Source organism: Pseudozyma flocculosa (assembly GCF_000417875.1).
Source record: "Pseudozyma flocculosa PF-1 unplaced genomic scaffold scaffold00001, whole genome shotgun sequence".
In the NCBI taxonomy this organism is placed as follows: Eukaryota; Fungi; Basidiomycota; class Ustilaginomycetes; order Ustilaginales; family Ustilaginaceae; genus Pseudozyma; species Pseudozyma flocculosa.
This window is the reverse complement of record NW_006920869.1, coordinates 447972-464584: the sequence shown is the minus strand read 5'-3', so window position 1 is coordinate 464584 and position 16613 is coordinate 447972. Positions and strand designations below refer to the sequence as shown.

General features: G+C 63.8%; 6 protein-coding genes across 6 annotated transcripts; 3 read left to right on the top strand and 3 right to left on the bottom strand.

Annotated features, from left to right (window-relative positions):
- Nucleotides 1-1154: 1154 nt before the first annotated feature.
- Nucleotides 1155-3273, top strand: PFL1_00160 (uncharacterized protein; the record flags this gene model as incomplete). Its single annotated transcript, XM_007877657.1, has 5 exons — nucleotides 1155-1363; nucleotides 1445-1816; nucleotides 1938-2392; nucleotides 2505-2885; nucleotides 2999-3273. The coding sequence occupies 5 exons, from the start codon at nucleotides 1155-1157 to the stop codon at nucleotides 3271-3273; spliced, it is 1692 nt and encodes a 563-aa protein (XP_007875848.1).
- A 1875-nt stretch (nucleotides 3274-5148) lies between these two features.
- PFL1_00159 (uncharacterized protein) lies at nucleotides 5149-8165 on the top strand (the record flags this gene model as incomplete). Its single annotated transcript, XM_007877656.1, has 4 exons — nucleotides 5149-5776; nucleotides 5881-6010; nucleotides 7788-7959; nucleotides 8046-8165. 4 exons carry the CDS (start codon nucleotides 5149-5151, stop codon nucleotides 8163-8165), a joined length of 1050 nt encoding a protein of 349 aa, XP_007875847.1.
- A 563-nt stretch (nucleotides 8166-8728) lies between these two features.
- PFL1_00158 (uncharacterized protein) lies at nucleotides 8729-10731 on the top strand (the record flags this gene model as incomplete). The annotated part of the gene is made up of 6 exons (XM_007877655.1): nucleotides 8729-9929; nucleotides 10033-10045; nucleotides 10148-10175; nucleotides 10277-10390; nucleotides 10465-10580; nucleotides 10686-10731. 6 exons carry the CDS (start codon nucleotides 8729-8731, stop codon nucleotides 10729-10731), a joined length of 1518 nt encoding a protein of 505 aa, XP_007875846.1.
- Nucleotides 10732-10819: 88 nt separating this feature from the next.
- On the bottom strand, nucleotides 10820-12065 carry PFL1_00157 (uncharacterized protein; the record flags this gene model as incomplete). Its single annotated transcript, XM_007877654.1, has 3 exons — nucleotides 10820-11000; nucleotides 11131-11256; nucleotides 11356-12065. The coding sequence occupies 3 exons, from the start codon at nucleotides 12063-12065 to the stop codon at nucleotides 10820-10822; spliced, it is 1017 nt and encodes a 338-aa protein (XP_007875845.1).
- Nucleotides 12066-12641: 576 nt separating this feature from the next.
- PFL1_00156 (uncharacterized protein) lies at nucleotides 12642-14756 on the bottom strand (the record flags this gene model as incomplete). Its single annotated transcript, XM_007877653.1, has 3 exons — nucleotides 12642-12944; nucleotides 13040-13502; nucleotides 13594-14756. The coding sequence occupies 3 exons, from the start codon at nucleotides 14754-14756 to the stop codon at nucleotides 12642-12644; spliced, it is 1929 nt and encodes a 642-aa protein (XP_007875844.1).
- Nucleotides 14757-15365: 609 nt separating this feature from the next.
- Nucleotides 15366-16345, bottom strand: PFL1_00155 (uncharacterized protein; the record flags this gene model as incomplete). The annotated part of the gene is made up of 3 exons (XM_007877652.1): nucleotides 15366-15736; nucleotides 15834-15989; nucleotides 16093-16345. 3 exons carry the CDS (start codon nucleotides 16343-16345, stop codon nucleotides 15366-15368), a joined length of 780 nt encoding a protein of 259 aa, XP_007875843.1.
- Nucleotides 16346-16613: the final 268 nt, after the last annotated feature.

The following is a 16613-nucleotide window of genomic DNA, read 5'->3' as shown; positions in this document are numbered from 1 at the left end:
CCCGCCTCTCCCCCCCATTCTTATTCGTTACCCTCCGCTTTCGCCGAGTTCGTCGCGGATGCTGCATCACCGGTGTCATTCTGCCTCGTCCAGGCTGAAACCACAACGACGTACGTACGTACTCAACCAGTCTTGCACCGCTCGTCGTGAAAACGTCGACGGACCGCGCTTTGTCCTGGCTCCGGCGAAAGGTCATCAGCGGCATCCGGCCTCATTCGGCCTTGACGGACGACGATCCGGGCGAGAGGGCCCACTTTGAGCGCCGACGTCGACAGATCCGGTCCCAAATTGACTGCGGGGCGTCGTCGAGCGACGGACCGGCGTTGGATGGTCCTTGGGCGCCCTTTGTCCTCGAGCGTCCCTCTCCTCGTAACCCCGCAAACGTATGCCGTCGGCACCCTAGGCCTGTCTGTAAGCGAGTGCGTCCTTTGACGCTAGTCGGCTGGTGGACAGAACACGCAAGCAGCAGCAATCAAAGCACCTCGACCCTCTTCTTGCTTGCCTGGACGACTGCTCTGGTGTCGGTTCCCCACATGTCTCTCGCACAAGCGACCCCACCATCATCGAAGGCCCTGCCTGCCTGGGCAAGCCGGACTGCTCCCCGGTGCGCGCGACCGACCCACGTCGAGATTCCCGAGGGGGAGAGAGGGCGTTGCACGCTAAGCGCACTCACGCCCCGGACACCTTGCAACGCGCTCGCACAAAGAGCACCAGTGACCCGCCGGACACCTCTGGCCCCTTGCTCTAAGACCGCAGCTGGCAGCCAGTGAGCGGTCAAATGAGATTGCCGGTCCCTCTCGTCCTTTGTCGAGCTTGAGCATCGCGGCCGGCGTGGCCAACCTAGGTTCCACCATCGTAGCGAGGCGAAGTCCACTTGCCTCGTGGATCCCTAGCCTGTTCTCGACCTCGAGCGCGCGTGCCTTGTTCCCTCTTTCTCCTCTTTCATCGTCCGCAAGACACAGGCGCCCATATATAGCCATTCAAGCGTTGGCCAGGAGGAGCCCCGCAATCCTTGAAGTCACCCGGCGTCCCTTACCCCGTTCCAAACGTAGCCCCAGGCGCGTCTCATACGACCGCGACCGCAACGACCCATCATCATCCCCCCCTGGCGCAACGCAGACCCACCGTCGACCGTGCAGAGCCGCCCGTCCACCATGGCCGACACACACTCTCACAGCTCGGCTGAGCACAAGAACGAAAAGGAAGGCCTCGATGTCCTCGCCATCGGCGACGTCGACAGCGGCCGCTCCCTAGGCTACGAGGCTCCCGAGCCTTCCGCCATGACCCGGAGAGCCCAGCTGCTTGGCATTGCCATCTGCACGGGTGGATTCCTGTTTGGCTACGACATCGGCGTTGTTTCATGGTGAGGATGCTTCACACCGTGCCCGAAGCTCCGTCGACGGACCGCGCTGACCTGGCCTCGACAACGTTCTGTGCATCGCAGTGCCTTCATCATGAAGGACTTTGTGCTGCGTTTCGGTGGCGAGTGCATCGACGGCGTCTGCTCGCTGCCCTCCTCGCGCACCTCGCTCATCAACTCGACTCTGTCGGTCGGAACGTTCGTCGGCGCCTTGCTCCAGGCGCCCGTATCCGACTTCTTCGGCCGTCGCACTTCGATGGTCTTCTGGGCCTCGTGGTTCCTTCTCGGCGCCATCGTTCAGACGGCCACCATCTCGAGCTGGCAGCAGTTCGCCGTCGGCCGTGCTTTCGCTGGTCTCGGCGTCGGTGCTCTCTCCGGTCTCTGCCCGCTCTACCTCGGTGAGACGGCCCCCAAGCACGTCCGTGGTGCCATGGTCGCCGGCTACCAGCTTCTCATGTGAGTGGCATTGCACATCCAGGCTGGAGGGACGGGTCGACATGTAGAGTGTGCGCTGATCTCCACCGCCACCGTTTCTATTCTCGCCACCGCCGCTACACTGGACACGCGTCACCCGCAGCATTTTCGGCATCTTCGTCAGCTACGGCATCGGCTGGGCGACCCACACCATGGTCGACTCGGTCGCCTCCTGGAAAATCCCCGTCGGCCTCCAGCTGCTCTGGGGCGTCATCCTCATCGCGCTCATGACCGTCCTGCCCGAGTCGCCGCGCTGGAAGCTGCAACGCGGTGACGTGGTCGAGGCGCGCCGCGTCATGGCAGCCATGCGCAACATCGAGCTCCGCGACTTCCACGGCGAGCTTCGCGGCGACAAGTGGATGGAAGCCGAGCTCGCCGACATGAACGAGGGCATCCTCATCGAAAACGAGGCCTTCAAGGACCGCAACTACATCTCGGCCTACCTCCTTTGCTTCTCCAACAAGCAGCAGATGTGGAAGCGCACCCTCAACGGCATCATGCTTCAGACTATTCAGCAACTAAACGGCCAGAACTTCTACTATTACTATGGCCCTGTCTGTAAGTGTCCAGGGCGCTGTAGACGCTCATTCTGGGAGTATGGGATGCATAGGGGATGCTGACGTTGCTGCGGATTTGCCACCTCGCGATGGCGCGAATTTTTTTTCTACAGTCTTCAACAGCGCGGCGGTGTCGCTCGATGCGTACCAGATCCAGTTCCTTCTCGGCTCGGTCTCGCTGCTGGCCACCATCCCCGCCCTCATCTCGATCGAGAAGCTCGGCCGACGCCAGTCGCTCCTCATCGGCGCCGCCGCCGAGGCCAGCTGCGCGTTCATCGTTGCCTTTGTCGGACGCTACGCCCTCGCACCCCGCGGCACGCCCCCGGACCAGATCAGCTCGTCGCAGAAGCAGGCCGGCAACGCCTTCATCACGTTCGCCATCTTCCACGTCATGTTCTTCAGCATCTTCTGGGGCCCCACGCCCTGGGTCTTCCTCTCGGAGAACTACCCGCAGTACATCCGCGCGAAGTGCATCTCGCTCGGATCGGCCGCGAGTGAGTAGCTCTCCCGCCGCGCCGTCGGACGTCTTCGTCGATCCCGCTGGAGCGCATCATAGCTGATACGACTTGCCTCCTACCTCTGATCTCCTCGTCGTCCCGTCGCACAGACTGGATCTGGAACTTCCTCCTGTCCTACTTCTCGCCCGGCATCGCGGACAAGTACGACACCTTCATCCTGCTCATCTTCGGCTCGGTGCTCGTCTTCGGCTTCTTCTACACCTACTTCATGGTGCCCGAGGTCAAGGGACTCACGCTCGAGCAGGTCGACGAGCTCTACTCGCAGAACGTCGCTCCCTGGCGCTCGGCCTCGTGGGTCCCCACCATCGGCGAGACCAACCGCGGCTCGCCCAAGAAGAGGAAGAACCGCGTCGAGACGGCCTAATCTGGCCTTCTCGCATCGCCCGGCAGAAGGGGCCGCAGACATCGACCGCTCGCTCACGCGCCTTTCGGCAACATACCAGGTCGCTCTGTGTCCCCTTAGCTCGTCCCTTCTGTCTGTCTTGATGCTGGTCGGCCGCTGGCCGCTTCACGATATCCTCGCTTCGTCTTTCGACGTTCGCCAATGCCCCTTTCGAGGCCGTAGCTATCTCATGAGACGCAATGAAACTCTTCACCAAGACAAACACTGATCGCCGTTGCTCGGCAGCTCCGTTCGAGTTGGCCGGGACATGACTATGTCGGGCCGTAGTATTAATAAAGTTTGTGCAGGGCAGGCCGCCAAGACGACCTTGCAGGACTGCAACAGACCCCCGAGACTCTCCCTGTTGCGGAACTGTGGGCTCATCACCTCACTTTGTTTGATCAAGGACTGCTGCAGTGATGTCTCAGGCTTGTGCAGTGCTGGCTTTTCCAAGTGAGGCCTCAAACATCATCTACAACTGTCTGGCATCCTACAGCCAATTCACCCTACTGATGCTGATCAAGTGCCCTCACTGCAGGCTCATCTTTCGAGGCAAGCTAGGTGCCAATGGCAAGGTGCTCAAGTCTGTGGAAGAGCTCCTGCAGTCTTCTTTGCGGGAGTTTAGGGGTATCACCAACGAGCCCCTGTTCCTATCTGCAGCACCTGGCCTTGGCGGGCTGGCTGAACCTCCTCGCCCTCTCAGTGAGCAAAACATGCTCATTGCCCTCCAACAGATGTACAACGGAGCTGGTCTCAGCCGCTCCAGGGTCTATGTCTGGAGGCAAGCCAAAGGAGACAAGGCATGGATCGTCCTCGGCAGGGAGGCTGCCAGGGAGGCCTTCCACCACCAGGAGGGGAAAAAGAAGGATCATAGCTATACATCCTACAGCAGTGGTCTGGCCTCCCTGCTGGTGTCTGAGATCATGATGGACAAGTTCACAAGGAGCCTGGAGCTAGCAAGCTGTGTCCAACACCATCAGTTCCCACATGCCGTTGCTGTTGCCATCAAGAGCCAGCAAGAACATGAGATGGACACAGAGGCAAGCACAGCTGCTGCAGCATCAATTGGCAAGACTGAATGTGGACATCTGCACCAGGTGCCTACTCTTCATGACAAGCATGCTCTGCTGGCTAGTCTGCTTCTGCCTGTTTTCCTTCAGTCGGTAGTCCTGTTGAATCTGAATGCTTTTTGGCTGGCTGTTCAACAGGGACTGCTTGCTTGCCTGCAGCAGCAGCCTCAGACTCTTGCAAGCGCAGGCTGTTGACCTAGCGCAGCGCGGGCATTTTCCCGCCTGGCTCGCACGGGTGAGGGCTTCTCTTCTTTCATTCGCCATTTAGGGCGCAGAGACCGGCTTGCGCTGGATCCGGTGGGCAGGGTTGTTGGCTGGCCGAACCCGGAGCGGGCCACCGTTGCTATGCGCTTTGGCTGCTTTCCACCATTCGGCACGGCCGGTCGACGTCTGCCCCGCACACACACTCGACACTCGTCGCCCGCTCCTCGACCCGCCGACTGCCGTGGACCGGGCCGTTGTGCTGGACTTCTGCCTCGCCGCCTTGCTCGCCATCCCCGCCTTCCACCTGCCCGAACCCGTACCACACACGAGGCCCGTCCCCCCTCGCTTGTGCAAACAACTTTACCCGGCTACCTGGACAGGCTTCCTTGCCGGTTTCGCCAACGGAACCTCGTCCCGAAGACGTTCTATCCTCGTCCTCATCCCCTCTTCATAACGCATCTCCCCCCTTCATCAACGACAGCCCCTCACTGCCACTTCTGCTCCATCTACCAACCACGTCCCTCTAGATCGCCAGCCTCTCTTTGATCCAGCCCAGACCACAGCACCCCTTTCTGCCACCGCCATGGTCCTTGTCACTGCCCTCACCGAAGCCCTCGGCCTCCGCGTCCCACTGGTCCAGGGAGGCATGCAGTGGGTCGGCACGCCCGCCCTCGCCGCCGCCGTCACCAACGCCGGCGCCCTCGGCGTCCTCACCGCCCTGACGCAGCCCACCCCGGATGCGCTGCGCCAGGCCATCCGCGAGACGCGTGCCCTCATCTCGGACGACATCAAGGCCGAGAGGAAGGGCAAGTACGGCGAGATCGCCGTCAACCTCACGCTCCTCCCCTCGATCAACCCGCCGGACTACGAGGGCTTCACCCGCGCCGCCATCGAGGAGGGCTGCCGCATCTTTGAGACGGCCGGCTACAACCCGGGCCCCATCATCAAGATCGCAAAGCAGCACAACTGCTACGTCATCCACAAGTGCACCTCGGTCCGCCACGCCAAGAGCGCAGAGAAGCTCGGCGCCGACATGCTCAGCATCGACGGCTTCGAATGCGCCGGTCACCCGGGCGAGGACGACATCGGCGGCCTCGTCCTCATGGCCCGCGCCGCAGAGGAGCTCAAGGTGCCCTTTATCGCCTCCGGAGGCATCGCCAACGGCCAGGGCCTCGCCTCGGCCCTCGCCCTCGGCGCCGCCGGCGCCAACAGTGAGTCGAAGCAGCGGAGCGCGGCTGCGACGGTAGAGGCATGGCAGAGCTGACGCGCTGACGCCATCTCCCCTCGCTCGATTACCCGGCCCCCCCGCTCGCAGTGGGCACCCGCTTCATGTGCACAAAGGAGGCCGAGGTGCACGACAACGTCAAGAAGGCGATGGTCGACGCCGACGAGCGCAACACCACCCACATCTTCCGCACCCTCAGGAACACGGCCCGTGTCTACAAGTGAGTACCCGCTGCTTCGCTACCGTCTTCTCGTCTCTGCCCCGCAGTGTCCGCGATCTCGAAGTGGCCCGTGATTCGTGCTCGACGACTTCACACTCCGATGTGGCTGCAGCGCCGGCAAAAGCTGGGAAAGGGGACCCTTCCAGTCAAGGGCTATCTGGCACCTCGGATCGGCGGCTCGACGGGCATCTCCTATCGCCGTTGGAGCGTCTCTAATCAAGCGCCGGGCGAAGCTTGCACGCACCGTCTTCAGAGCGTCGCTGCGACCGTCACCATCGGACCCCTTTCCTTGCCTGTGAGTGGAGATCACGTCCTTGCAGTCACCATCCTCGACTCGCGCGCCCTGCTGCCACGCACCATACTTCAGAGGCCTGCACTCGATTTCGTGCTGACGCGGCCCTTTCCCCTCATCCTTCCCCGCTCACAGCTCCTCTCTTGAGGAGGACTGCGCCGCGGCCTCGGCTTCTTCGACGAGCGTCCCTATTCGCCGTCCTTCAGAGGTCAACTCGGTGGCAGCGGGCAAGGCACGCGCCTTGCGTGGCGATGGCGATGACATGGCCGCTGACAGCCCGCGCGACGACGCTGATGCCAACGGCTTGGCCATGCGTCCAGACTCCAAGGTCTCGATGCTCTCGTCCGCTCCCGAGGACCGCAGCAACGACCCGCCCGATCCCGGCTTGCTGCAGGTGGCCGCTGGCGAGCCGCGGCGCCCTCGGATGGCCTCGGCGGCGCTGTCCTACATGGACGACGCCATCGACCAGTCCGAGGCCACCGTCCCGCTCGCCTGGCAGGCCTTCCTGACGGGCATGATCGACATGATGCTCTATTCGCGCACCTCGGTCTGGCTGGGCTTCCAGACGGGCAACCTGGTCCAGCTTTCGGGCAACATTGCGCAGTACATGTTCCCGCAGGCCGAGCGGGATCCGCTGCAGACGCTGCTGCGCGGCCTCAGCATCTCGTCGTTTCTCGTGGGCAGCTTCGCCGGCTACCACGCCGGGCAGCGGCTGGGCCATAACAAGCGACGCTGGATGTTCCTCAGCAGCCTGATCCAGAGCGCGCTGCTGTTTGGATCGGCGGGCATCCTGCTCAGCCAGCCCGAGAACATGCAGCCCACGTTCCAATACTACCCGGCCATCATTGTGCTGCCCGCCATCTCGATGGGCATGCAGAGCATCGCCGCGCAGAAGCTCTCGTCGCCGACTTTCGCTACGACGGTAGCGTTCACGGCGACGCTGACGCAGCTGTCGTCGGACCCGTACCTCTTTGCGCTGCGCCCTTCGGCCAACACGCGCGGGCGCGACCGTCGGCTGCTCGCCGTTGCGATGCTCTGCCTCGGCGCTGGCGTCGGCGAGACGTTCCTCTACACCAAGGCCGGCTTCGCGGGCGGTGTGGCCATCTCGGCGGGCTTCAAGCTGCTGCTCGCCCTGTTGTGGCTCGTGCCGAAGGGCAAGAAGCCCTCGCCGCCGCCGGCGGTCCAGGCCGGCAGCGCCTAGTCGCCGTCTCAAGTCGCCGCCATCGCGGCAGTACTCCTGCCTTCCGCGTCTTGGGTCGCCATGACCCTGCAGCGGCTGCGTCCTTCTCCCCCTAGACTTGCCTACCCCGCCTTGCTGCTTCTTCTACCATCCCTCTCCGCCATTAGACCATCCCGTACTGACCCGCCGACTTCCTCACATGCTTCGCCACCGCCATCGCCCTCGATCGCCCCGTTTGCTCCGTCTTCAACCGCACCTTCGACACCACGCTTCCTCGACCCTGCCACCGCCGCCGCGTCCATCAGGAACAAGGTGGCCGTCGAGGTGGTTCGCCTCGAGAACCGACCGGGCGGAGCCAAGTTTGAGGACGTGCGCGAGCTGGTCTCGGGCGCGCGCGGCAAGAAGGTCTACGAGACCGGCGACATTGATGCTGGCGTCTGGAGCGCGGGCATCACCGTCGGTCTGATCCACGACATTGTGAGTTCATCCGCCTAGCAGGTCGTTCAGGACGCCACGTGGAGCGGTGCTGACTTCCCTGCACTCTCACACGCCTCGACGAGCAGCCTACGTGCAAGGAGCTGGTTGCCCAGATGGAGGCCGACGCTGAGAAGCACATCAGCCGCCTCGCCACGCTCGTCTCGCACAAGCAGAGCAACACCCAGGCGAGGCCCTCGAAGCTCTGAGGTGTGCCTTGTCGTCCGCAGCCGAGGAGGGATGGGCCGCACTTGCATGTGATCTGTACGGCCTTGTACGGGATGGTTGATGTGCTCAGTATCATGACGGATGTGGCTCTCATTCTGCTGTGGCCCACGCTGGAATCGAGGTGGTCGTTTGCGCCCTGCCTGGCCAGGCCCTGGCTCTTGCGGGCGTCGCGTGTGCGCGTTTCGAGGCTGTGGCGCAGAGTGCCAGGAACAAGTGTGGAGGGCGGCCAGGCGTGTTGGACCCAACTTTGGCAGGCGGCCCTTGACCCTGTGGCCTTCTTGCTTACTCCTCCTTGCCCGGCCCATTTCGCACCGCCACGCCTCGAGGCCATCATCCGCACCGTCCTCGTCGCCTCAACTCTAGACATCCCCATCGACCCGCTCTCCACGCTGTCAGCCTCACCCCCGACTCCACCATAACGCCAAATTGGCTCAGCGCCGCGAGACAGGGCGGTCGCTGGATACGCTCTCCGTCCGTCTTCCTCGCCACCGCCTCGGCGCATCTCCATACTAGAAGCCCACATCTCGGCAGGACCAATACAAGCATGCCTTCGTCATCACAAGCCTCCGGCACGACAGTGCGGAGCGCAGCGTCCGAAAAGCGCAAGGACCCGCCCAATGCTGCGCCACCGTCGTCTTCGGATGACGAGTATGTCCTCTCCATGCCCGCTCCCCCCTCTTCCGCCGCGGCAGCCACGGCGACGAGCAGCTCGGAAGCCACGACGCCAGACGCCGGAACGGCAAGCAAGAAGCCCAAGCTCGCTCCCATCTTCAACATGGGCAAGACTTCGACGACGACGACGAGCAGCGGCGTCCCCGGCGATGGCGCAGGTCCGTCATCTGCGGCGGGACAGTTCAACTGGCACGAACCCCTCGGCCCGGCCAAGTCGTGCCTGCACGCCTCGTTCCGCTCCCCGAAGCCCTCGACCAAACTCGCCCTGTTCGACCTCGACGGCACGCTCGTCCGCCCGAAATCGAACAAGCAGTTCCCATCGGCCAGGGACGAGTACGACTTCAAGTTCTGCTTCCAGAATGTCGTGTCCAAGGTCCAGCAGGCGCACGGCGAGGGGTACGCCATCGTCGTCGTGAGCAACCAGAAACAGACACAGTACTCGGGCAGCGTCAAGCTCGAGACGTGGCGCAAGAAGGTCGTGCACGTCGCCCGCGCCCTCGACGTGCCGCTGCGCATCTTTGCCGCCCTCGCCGACGACCAGTACCGCAAGCCGCGTCTCGGCATCTGGACGGAGCTCCAGGAGCGCTTCAACGGCGGCCTCGCTCCCGACCTCGCCAGCTCTTACTACGTTGGAGACGCCGCCGGTCGCAAGTCGATGACCGCCAAAGACCACAACGATACGGACTACAAGTGGGCGCTCAACGCCGGTCTGCGATTCCTCACGCCCGAGCAGTTCTTCGTCGACGCCAAGGAGCAGCTTGCCATACCGGCGCGGCCGTGGGAGGCCAAGCCGAGCAGCCTCGAGCGGCTACCCATCTTTGGCGGGTCCGGGCCCGAGGCCGATTTGAGCGACGCCGTCTTCCATCCATCCGACACGCCACTCGTGCCCGCCGACCGACATACCGAGGTGATTCTCTTCGTCGGCCCACCCGCGAGCGGCAAGACGGCCTTTTTCCGGCGACACCTCGATCCCGCCGGCTACATCTGGATCAACCAGGACACGCTCAAAACGCGCGACAAGTGCGTTGCGGCGGTCAGGGAGTGCATCGCGGAGGGGAAGAGCTGCGTCGTCGGTGAGTGGCTCACATTCGCGGGGCGTGTGTGGGCGTACCGCTCGAGCTGGAGGCTGACACCATCACGCCTCGTTCTTTCTCACCACTCGCGCCGACTTGGCAGACAACACGAATCGGTGAGCGCTTCGAGGGTTCGAGCGTGCTGCGAGATCCACACAGCAGCGTTACTGACACAGGCCCATACTCGCCATTCTCTCCGACGTTCCCGCCCCCCGCAGGGACAAGGCGACAAGGAGGCACTACATAGTGAGTATGCGAGCCGGTTCTCCTTTGTCCCTTGTCTATTGCGTGATCCTCGAATCTATCGCTCACTCCATTCACTCTCCCGCCTTGCTTCCCTCTCCCAGGCGCTGGCGCAAGCATCCTCAATACCGATTCGCGCTTTCTTTTTCGACGTTGCGAAGGCAACGTGCCAACACAACAACCAGTTCCGGGCCATGGGCGCTGGCCCAATCGACGAGGTGAGTATCGTTGGTGCCCGCTCCACCGTACTTCGACCCCGCACTGACGTTGCCTTCGCCCGACCTCGATACAGCCGCGGAGGGACGTGGTGCCACCCTCGGCCATCGAGGCCTTCTTTCGCGACGTCCAGCCGCCCAAGATCGACGAGGGCTTCGCAGAGGAGCCCAAGCGCATCCGCTGGAATTTTGAGTGAGTGCCGACGTGTCCGGCCCGTTTCACCTCGTCAACTGCGATTCGCCTTCACTGACCTGCTGCAGCGTTCGCCTCTACCGCCATCGCTGCGCCGCTCACCAGGGGCGACGAGGAGCTGCGAAGCCGGTACGAGCGGTACTACCTCTGAGGGCAACCCCGGCCCCTTTTGTCGCTGGGGATATCTATTCCACACCTCGACGCTGCCGTCATACCCAATACAGGTTCGTGCGATCGCCTCACTTTTGCGCCTGCTGGCTCTTGAGGTGGTTCTGGAACTCCTTTACGTTGGTCTCGAAGCCGCCCTGGTCGACCTTGAAGCCGAGCGAGAGGGCGTACGAGTTGTCAAACTCCTGCGGGAACGTGGCCACCAGGCGCTCGCACACCTCGTCGCGCTCAAACTTGATGAGCTTGACCGCGCTGTCGGAGGGGGGGACGAGGAGGCCAAGGAGGACAGGGCAGGAGCGAAGGGAGAGGACGAGGGAGAGGACCGGTCAGGCGTCAGTCGGAGCGAGCCTTTAATCTGGACGGCGGCCGGGCTGGTACCCACTCGTCGCCTGCGACTTTGCGGAGCGCCTCGATCTGCTGCTTGACCGAGACGGAGAAGCCGGGCAGGTTGACGACGCGGCTGTACCGCGGGAAGGACGAGGCGGGGACATTCTTGGCGTGGACGAAGCTGTTGGGGAGGGGCGAGGGGGCGAGGATGGAGTGTCAGACGACGCCACACGGGAGTTCCCGGCAACCACTGGGCGCGAGCTCGGCGTGCGGCACTCACTTTTCGAGGACTGTCGTCGGCGTCGAGACAAAGCTGCGCAGCTTGTCGAGGAGCGGGTCGTCGATGCCGGTTCCAATGGGGCAGACGGCCTCGAGGCCCTGTATGGGCTCACGGATGATGCCCGATACAAAGGCGGTGGTGGCAGCGGCGGGCGGACCGGGGCGCACCGTGATGGTGGGGAGGCGCACGACGCGGCCGTCGACAAAGCCCTTGCGCGAGTACTCGGTGACGAGGTACTCGCACATGACCTTGGCGGTGCCGTAGGCGCCCTCGGGCGTCGGCAGCGTGTTGGGCATGACGACCTTGGGCAGCTCGCCGCCAAAGACGCCGATGCTGCTGGCAAAGACAAACTTGACGCCGGGGACGTGGCGGTGCGCGCCATCGAGGAGGGCGCGCGTCGAGTCAAAGTTGACGCTGAAGCCGAATTGCCAGTTTTCCTCGCTGCCCTTGGACATGATGCCGTGCAGGCTGTAGATGACGTCCGGCTTGGCGTACTCGGTGCTAAAGACGGACTCGACGCCCTCGGGCTTGGTCAGGTCGGCCTTGAGGCACACGGCTGCCCGGGTGCCGCGCGGCGGCTTGGGCGCAGCGACGTCGACCAGGATGAAGCGGTAGTCGACGTCCGGCTCGAGGCGCAGGATGGTGTCGGCCAGCAGCGAGCCGAGGAAACCGCCGGCGCCGGTGATGAGGACGGTGGTGGGCTTGCTCATCGTGGTGTGGGTATGGCTAGGGAAGCTTGAGTTGCGTGTGTCGGTTGCGGGAGGGGCCAGTGGCTCGTGCGGTGGGTGGTCGGGCCGAGAGAAGGTGGAATTGGGGCAGTAGCCTGCTATATAGGCGCTCGTCTGTGGGCTGCTCGTCGTCGCCGTCGTCGTCTGTGGGGGGTCCCGGCAGCCCTCTCTCCTTGCCCACGCTGCCGGCCGCCTAAACGAGGCCGACCGACCAACACCGCAAATGCCCGCGCGCGTCCGCCCCGCCTCCACCTTCACCCCGCCTTCCTTCTCGCGCCCCCCACGTCGATGCACCCAGCTAGCCAACGCAGACAGCCAGAGCAGCATCAACGGCTGGCCCGCCCGGCCTTGCTTCTTCGCAACCGCTGTCGTTCGCACCGACCTCCAGACCTCCTGCTTTCACACCGACACACATACACAGACGAGCCCAAAGACCGGCTAGACCGGGAACAGGCTTCGGCCTACGACGCCGAGATTCGCTCCGGCCCTCACGACTCTGGTACAACCATGCCATACGACCAAGCCTTCGACCTCCAACGAATCTCTCCGGCCCGCTCCTCAGGCGCCCAGCTGCAACGCGTTCCACTCGGCGACGCTGCCCTTGTGCCGCGTGGTGTGCAGCGCACTCCGCACCTCGCGGTCCTCGCTCTCGCTCAGCGGCGCAATCACGCCCGTCGACGAGCTCGGATCGTTGAGCAGCGGCACCATGCGCGCAGACGCGTTGCGGCTGTTGACCGGATCCCGGTCGCCCTTCTGAGTCGCCGCAGACGAGGACGCCGCAGACTCGGTCGGGGCTCCCCAGCCACCTCCGCCGGGCGTGTGGATAATGATCCGGTCGTTGCGGCCCATCCTCGTCGTGTTCTGAAGGGGCGGATGCGGCGGCAGAGCAGGAGGTCAAGGATCAATGAGCGACTTGCTCCGCGAGATGGTGACACGGCCCACGTCCGAGAACTCACCTTTCCACCCAGATTGATGACACGCGGCGCCACCTTTCCCTCCTTCTCGCCGTCTCTCAGATCACCATCGGCCTCCCTCTTCTGCTTGATCCACAGATTGAGGCCGCGCTTGGCGTCCTCACCGCCTTCGAGACCGTACGGGCTGTACACTCGGCGCTCGCTCAGGATCGAGACCTGGATGCCCGGCGCCAGGAACTCAATGTCGCGCACGACGCCGTCGCCGCCGCGGAACTTGCCCTCGCCTCCCGACTCGTCCCGCAGCGAAAATTCGCGCAGTAGCACCGGATAGCGCCGCTCCATGATCTCGGGGTCCGTCATCCGCGTGTTGGTCATGTGCGTGTGCACGCCAGAGGTGCCGTGCCAGTAGGGCCCCGCCCCTGACCCTCCCGCGATGGTCTCGTAGTAGCCAAAGCCTTCGACGTGGTTGCCGTCCTTGTCCTTGCCCCCGAGGCCGAATGTCAAGCTGCGCGGCAGGATGGAGCCGCAGCGGGAGACGTCAGTCAGCACGCCCGCTCCCTGGCGGGGCCGTCTCGCTCTGCTCATCTGCTACTCACTTGTTGGTATCGCCCTGGCTGGCTGCGGCCGCATGGAACGCGCGGAAGACGACATCGGTGATGCGTTGGCTGGTCAGCACATTGCCACCGACGACGGCCGCCGTCTCCGAGGGGTCCAGGAGGCAGCCCTTGGGTATCTTGATGTCGACGGGCGTCAGGCAGCCCTGGTTCAGCGGAATATCCGCAGAGACCATGCAGCGGAGGCAGTAGATGATGGCGCTCGAGGCAACGCTGCGCGGGCAGTTGAAGTTGGCCGCCACCTCTGGGCCGGTCCCCTCAAAGTCAAACACGGCAGAGCCCTGGTCCGGGTCGATGGTGATGTTGAGCTCGATGGGAGTCCCGTCGTCCATGTACTCGACGGCGTGGAGCTTGTTGGAGCCCTGCTTCTTGGCCACGTCCTTGAGCAGGTTGCGCACGCTCAGCTCGGCATTGTGCCGGATGTACTCCATGTAGCGCTGCACCATATCGAGCCCCCACTCGTCGACGAGCATCTGAATAAGGTTGATGCCCTTCTGGTTGGCCGCGATCTGCGCCTGGAGGTCGCTCTCGACGTCGCGGAAGCAGCGCGAGCCCGAGCAGCCCGGGTGCTTGGCCGGCTCCTCGCACATGAGGCGCACCAGCTCGTCGCGGTCGTACTTGCCCTCGGAGACGATCTTGAACGACTTGATCTGGGCGCCCTCGTCGAACAGAGTCTTGGAAGTGGGCGGCATGGACCCGGCGGTGATGCCGCCAATGTCGGCGTGGTGGCCGCGGGAAGCGCAAAAGAAGATGATGTCGTCCGAGTCCTGGGCGTGGCACGGCGTGATGCAGGTGATGTCCGGAAGGTGCGAGCCGCCGGCCGAAGGCATGTTTGCCATGATGACGTCGCCGCGCTTGAAGCCCTGGCCGGTCCGCTTGAGGTGCTCGACCTGGAACTTGACGGCAAACGACATGGATCCGAGATGGACGGGGAGGTGCGGGGCGTTGGCGACGAGCGAGCCGTCCGGGCTGAAGAGCGCGCAGGAAAAGTCGAGGCGCTCCTTGATGTTTGTCGAGATCGACGTCTGCTGGAGCGACTTGCCCATCGACTCTGCCACCGACATGAAGCGGTTGGCGAAGAGCGAGAGGAGGATGGGGTCCGGGCCGTCGGCCTTGCTGCCGGACGACTTGTCCGCTGCTGGCATGGTGGGCAGGTCGAAGGTAGTGTGCAGCGACGTCGAGAAGGTCTACGGTGGTGACGGCGGTCGATCTGGTGTCGGATAGGTGGTGGTTAGGTAGGTGGCTGATGCGGTCAGGCTGGACGAAGAGGCAGAGGGTTGCCCTGCCTGCCCGACAGAGAGAGGGCGCGGGCCCAACGCTGACTTGCCTCCCCTCGAGAGACGCCGCCTTTTTCGCCGAGCGAGCGATCCGCCCCCTCACCGTCAATCGGGCAGGACCGGTCGACCCGGCGCCTCCCGATTCGCACCACCTGCCCCTCACGACGCCGAGACTTGGCTCTCTGGACGTTTTCGGCGACACGGGCCCACGCCCTCTGCCTTCGCCGTCCTATCGGCTTCTTTCAAGGCAATGACTGGGAGATATTTACAAAGTGAAGGCGAAGAAACGACTGTGCGGTTGTGCGTATCGTGGTATCTCGATGATGACGACGGAAACGAGAGAGGATCGAGGCGGCCGGCGGGCGCGTGGTGTCTATGGACGGGGTCGGATCTAGGTGTGCGTGCGCGTGTGCAGCGATAAGGGAGCCCGGCAAGCTTGTACAGCATGCGGCGGGAACGGACGTCTGAATGGCCGTCTCAGAGGAGCACGGCGAGGCCGAGGGCCACCACGGCGACCGAACCAAGAACAATGGAGCTCGAGGCGCGCGTGCCGGAGCTGGGCGCCGACGTAGCAGAGGGTGCGGCGCTGGAGCTCGCCGGCCTGCTGGCACTCGAAGTGGGGCGAGCAGAGCCAGTCGAAGTGGGAGCGGCAGTCGAGGCGGGAGCGGAAGACGAACCAGCGGCGCTCGACGTGGCCGAGGGAGCTGCGGTGCTCGCGGGACCGCCCTCGACCGAGCCGCTGATGACGGCAAACGGCGTGTCCTTGACCTCGCCCTTGTTCTGGATCAGGATGACGTCCGTGTAAGAGTCGATCGATGGGTTCTGCACCGAGGTCGCCCGCATCGAGTCTGCGGTTGCGGTGGACGGGGCCGTGTACCGAAGGGAGGAGTGGGGTCAGCACATGCGGGCGCCATGCGACGGTGTCAGCGCGCCGTGGATGCTCACAGTTGCCGTTGGCCCATGCGCTGGGGACGGTGAAGACGAAGCCACCGCAAGTCGTTCCAGGAACGGGGACGCCGTATCCCTGACCGGCATCGCACGTCTGCGAGACACCAGGAGCCCGCGCGATCGAGTAGGCCAGCTTGCTGGAGTTGTCGGTCACTGGGTTGCGGATGCGGGGCAAGGGAGGCAGAGGTCGGTGGGCACTCGTCAGCCAGCCTGATCAAACAGGTCTGTCATTCAGCGGGCGCGCTCGAGGACTCACTGAGATCGACCTGCACATCGCCGGGCGGCGCATTGAGCCAGTTGACGACGACCGGGTCTCCTGCGACGACGATGATCGAGCACTGGAAATAGTTGCAGAATGGCGAGTTGAGGAAAAGCGGCGTGTTGGGGTCCTGCTGCTGGCGCGCGACGAGGTCCATGTGCATGTGCTCCGAGAGCGAAGAGCCGGCAACACTCAGCGGCGCAGCGGCCAGGGCCGAGACGAGGACAAGCGACTTTTTGAGGGAGAGCATCGTTACTTGAAGGTGGCTCGAAAGGCTGAAAAGGGTGGCTGGAACGAAAGAGAAGAGGTCGAAGGGTGATGGGGAATGCGATAGACGGCGGCAGGGTATATGTAACGGGGCAAGGCAAAGGTGGGGGGACGAGGACAAGGCGAGGGTTGTCTGCGTGTGTCGTACTCGAGGCCAGAGTCAGCAACGGTCGAGGGAATCTCCTGGCCTGCTTGGACAAAAGGATCGGGGCCGCGGACTTCCAGGGCCCGGTTGCAGCGGCACCTCCGGA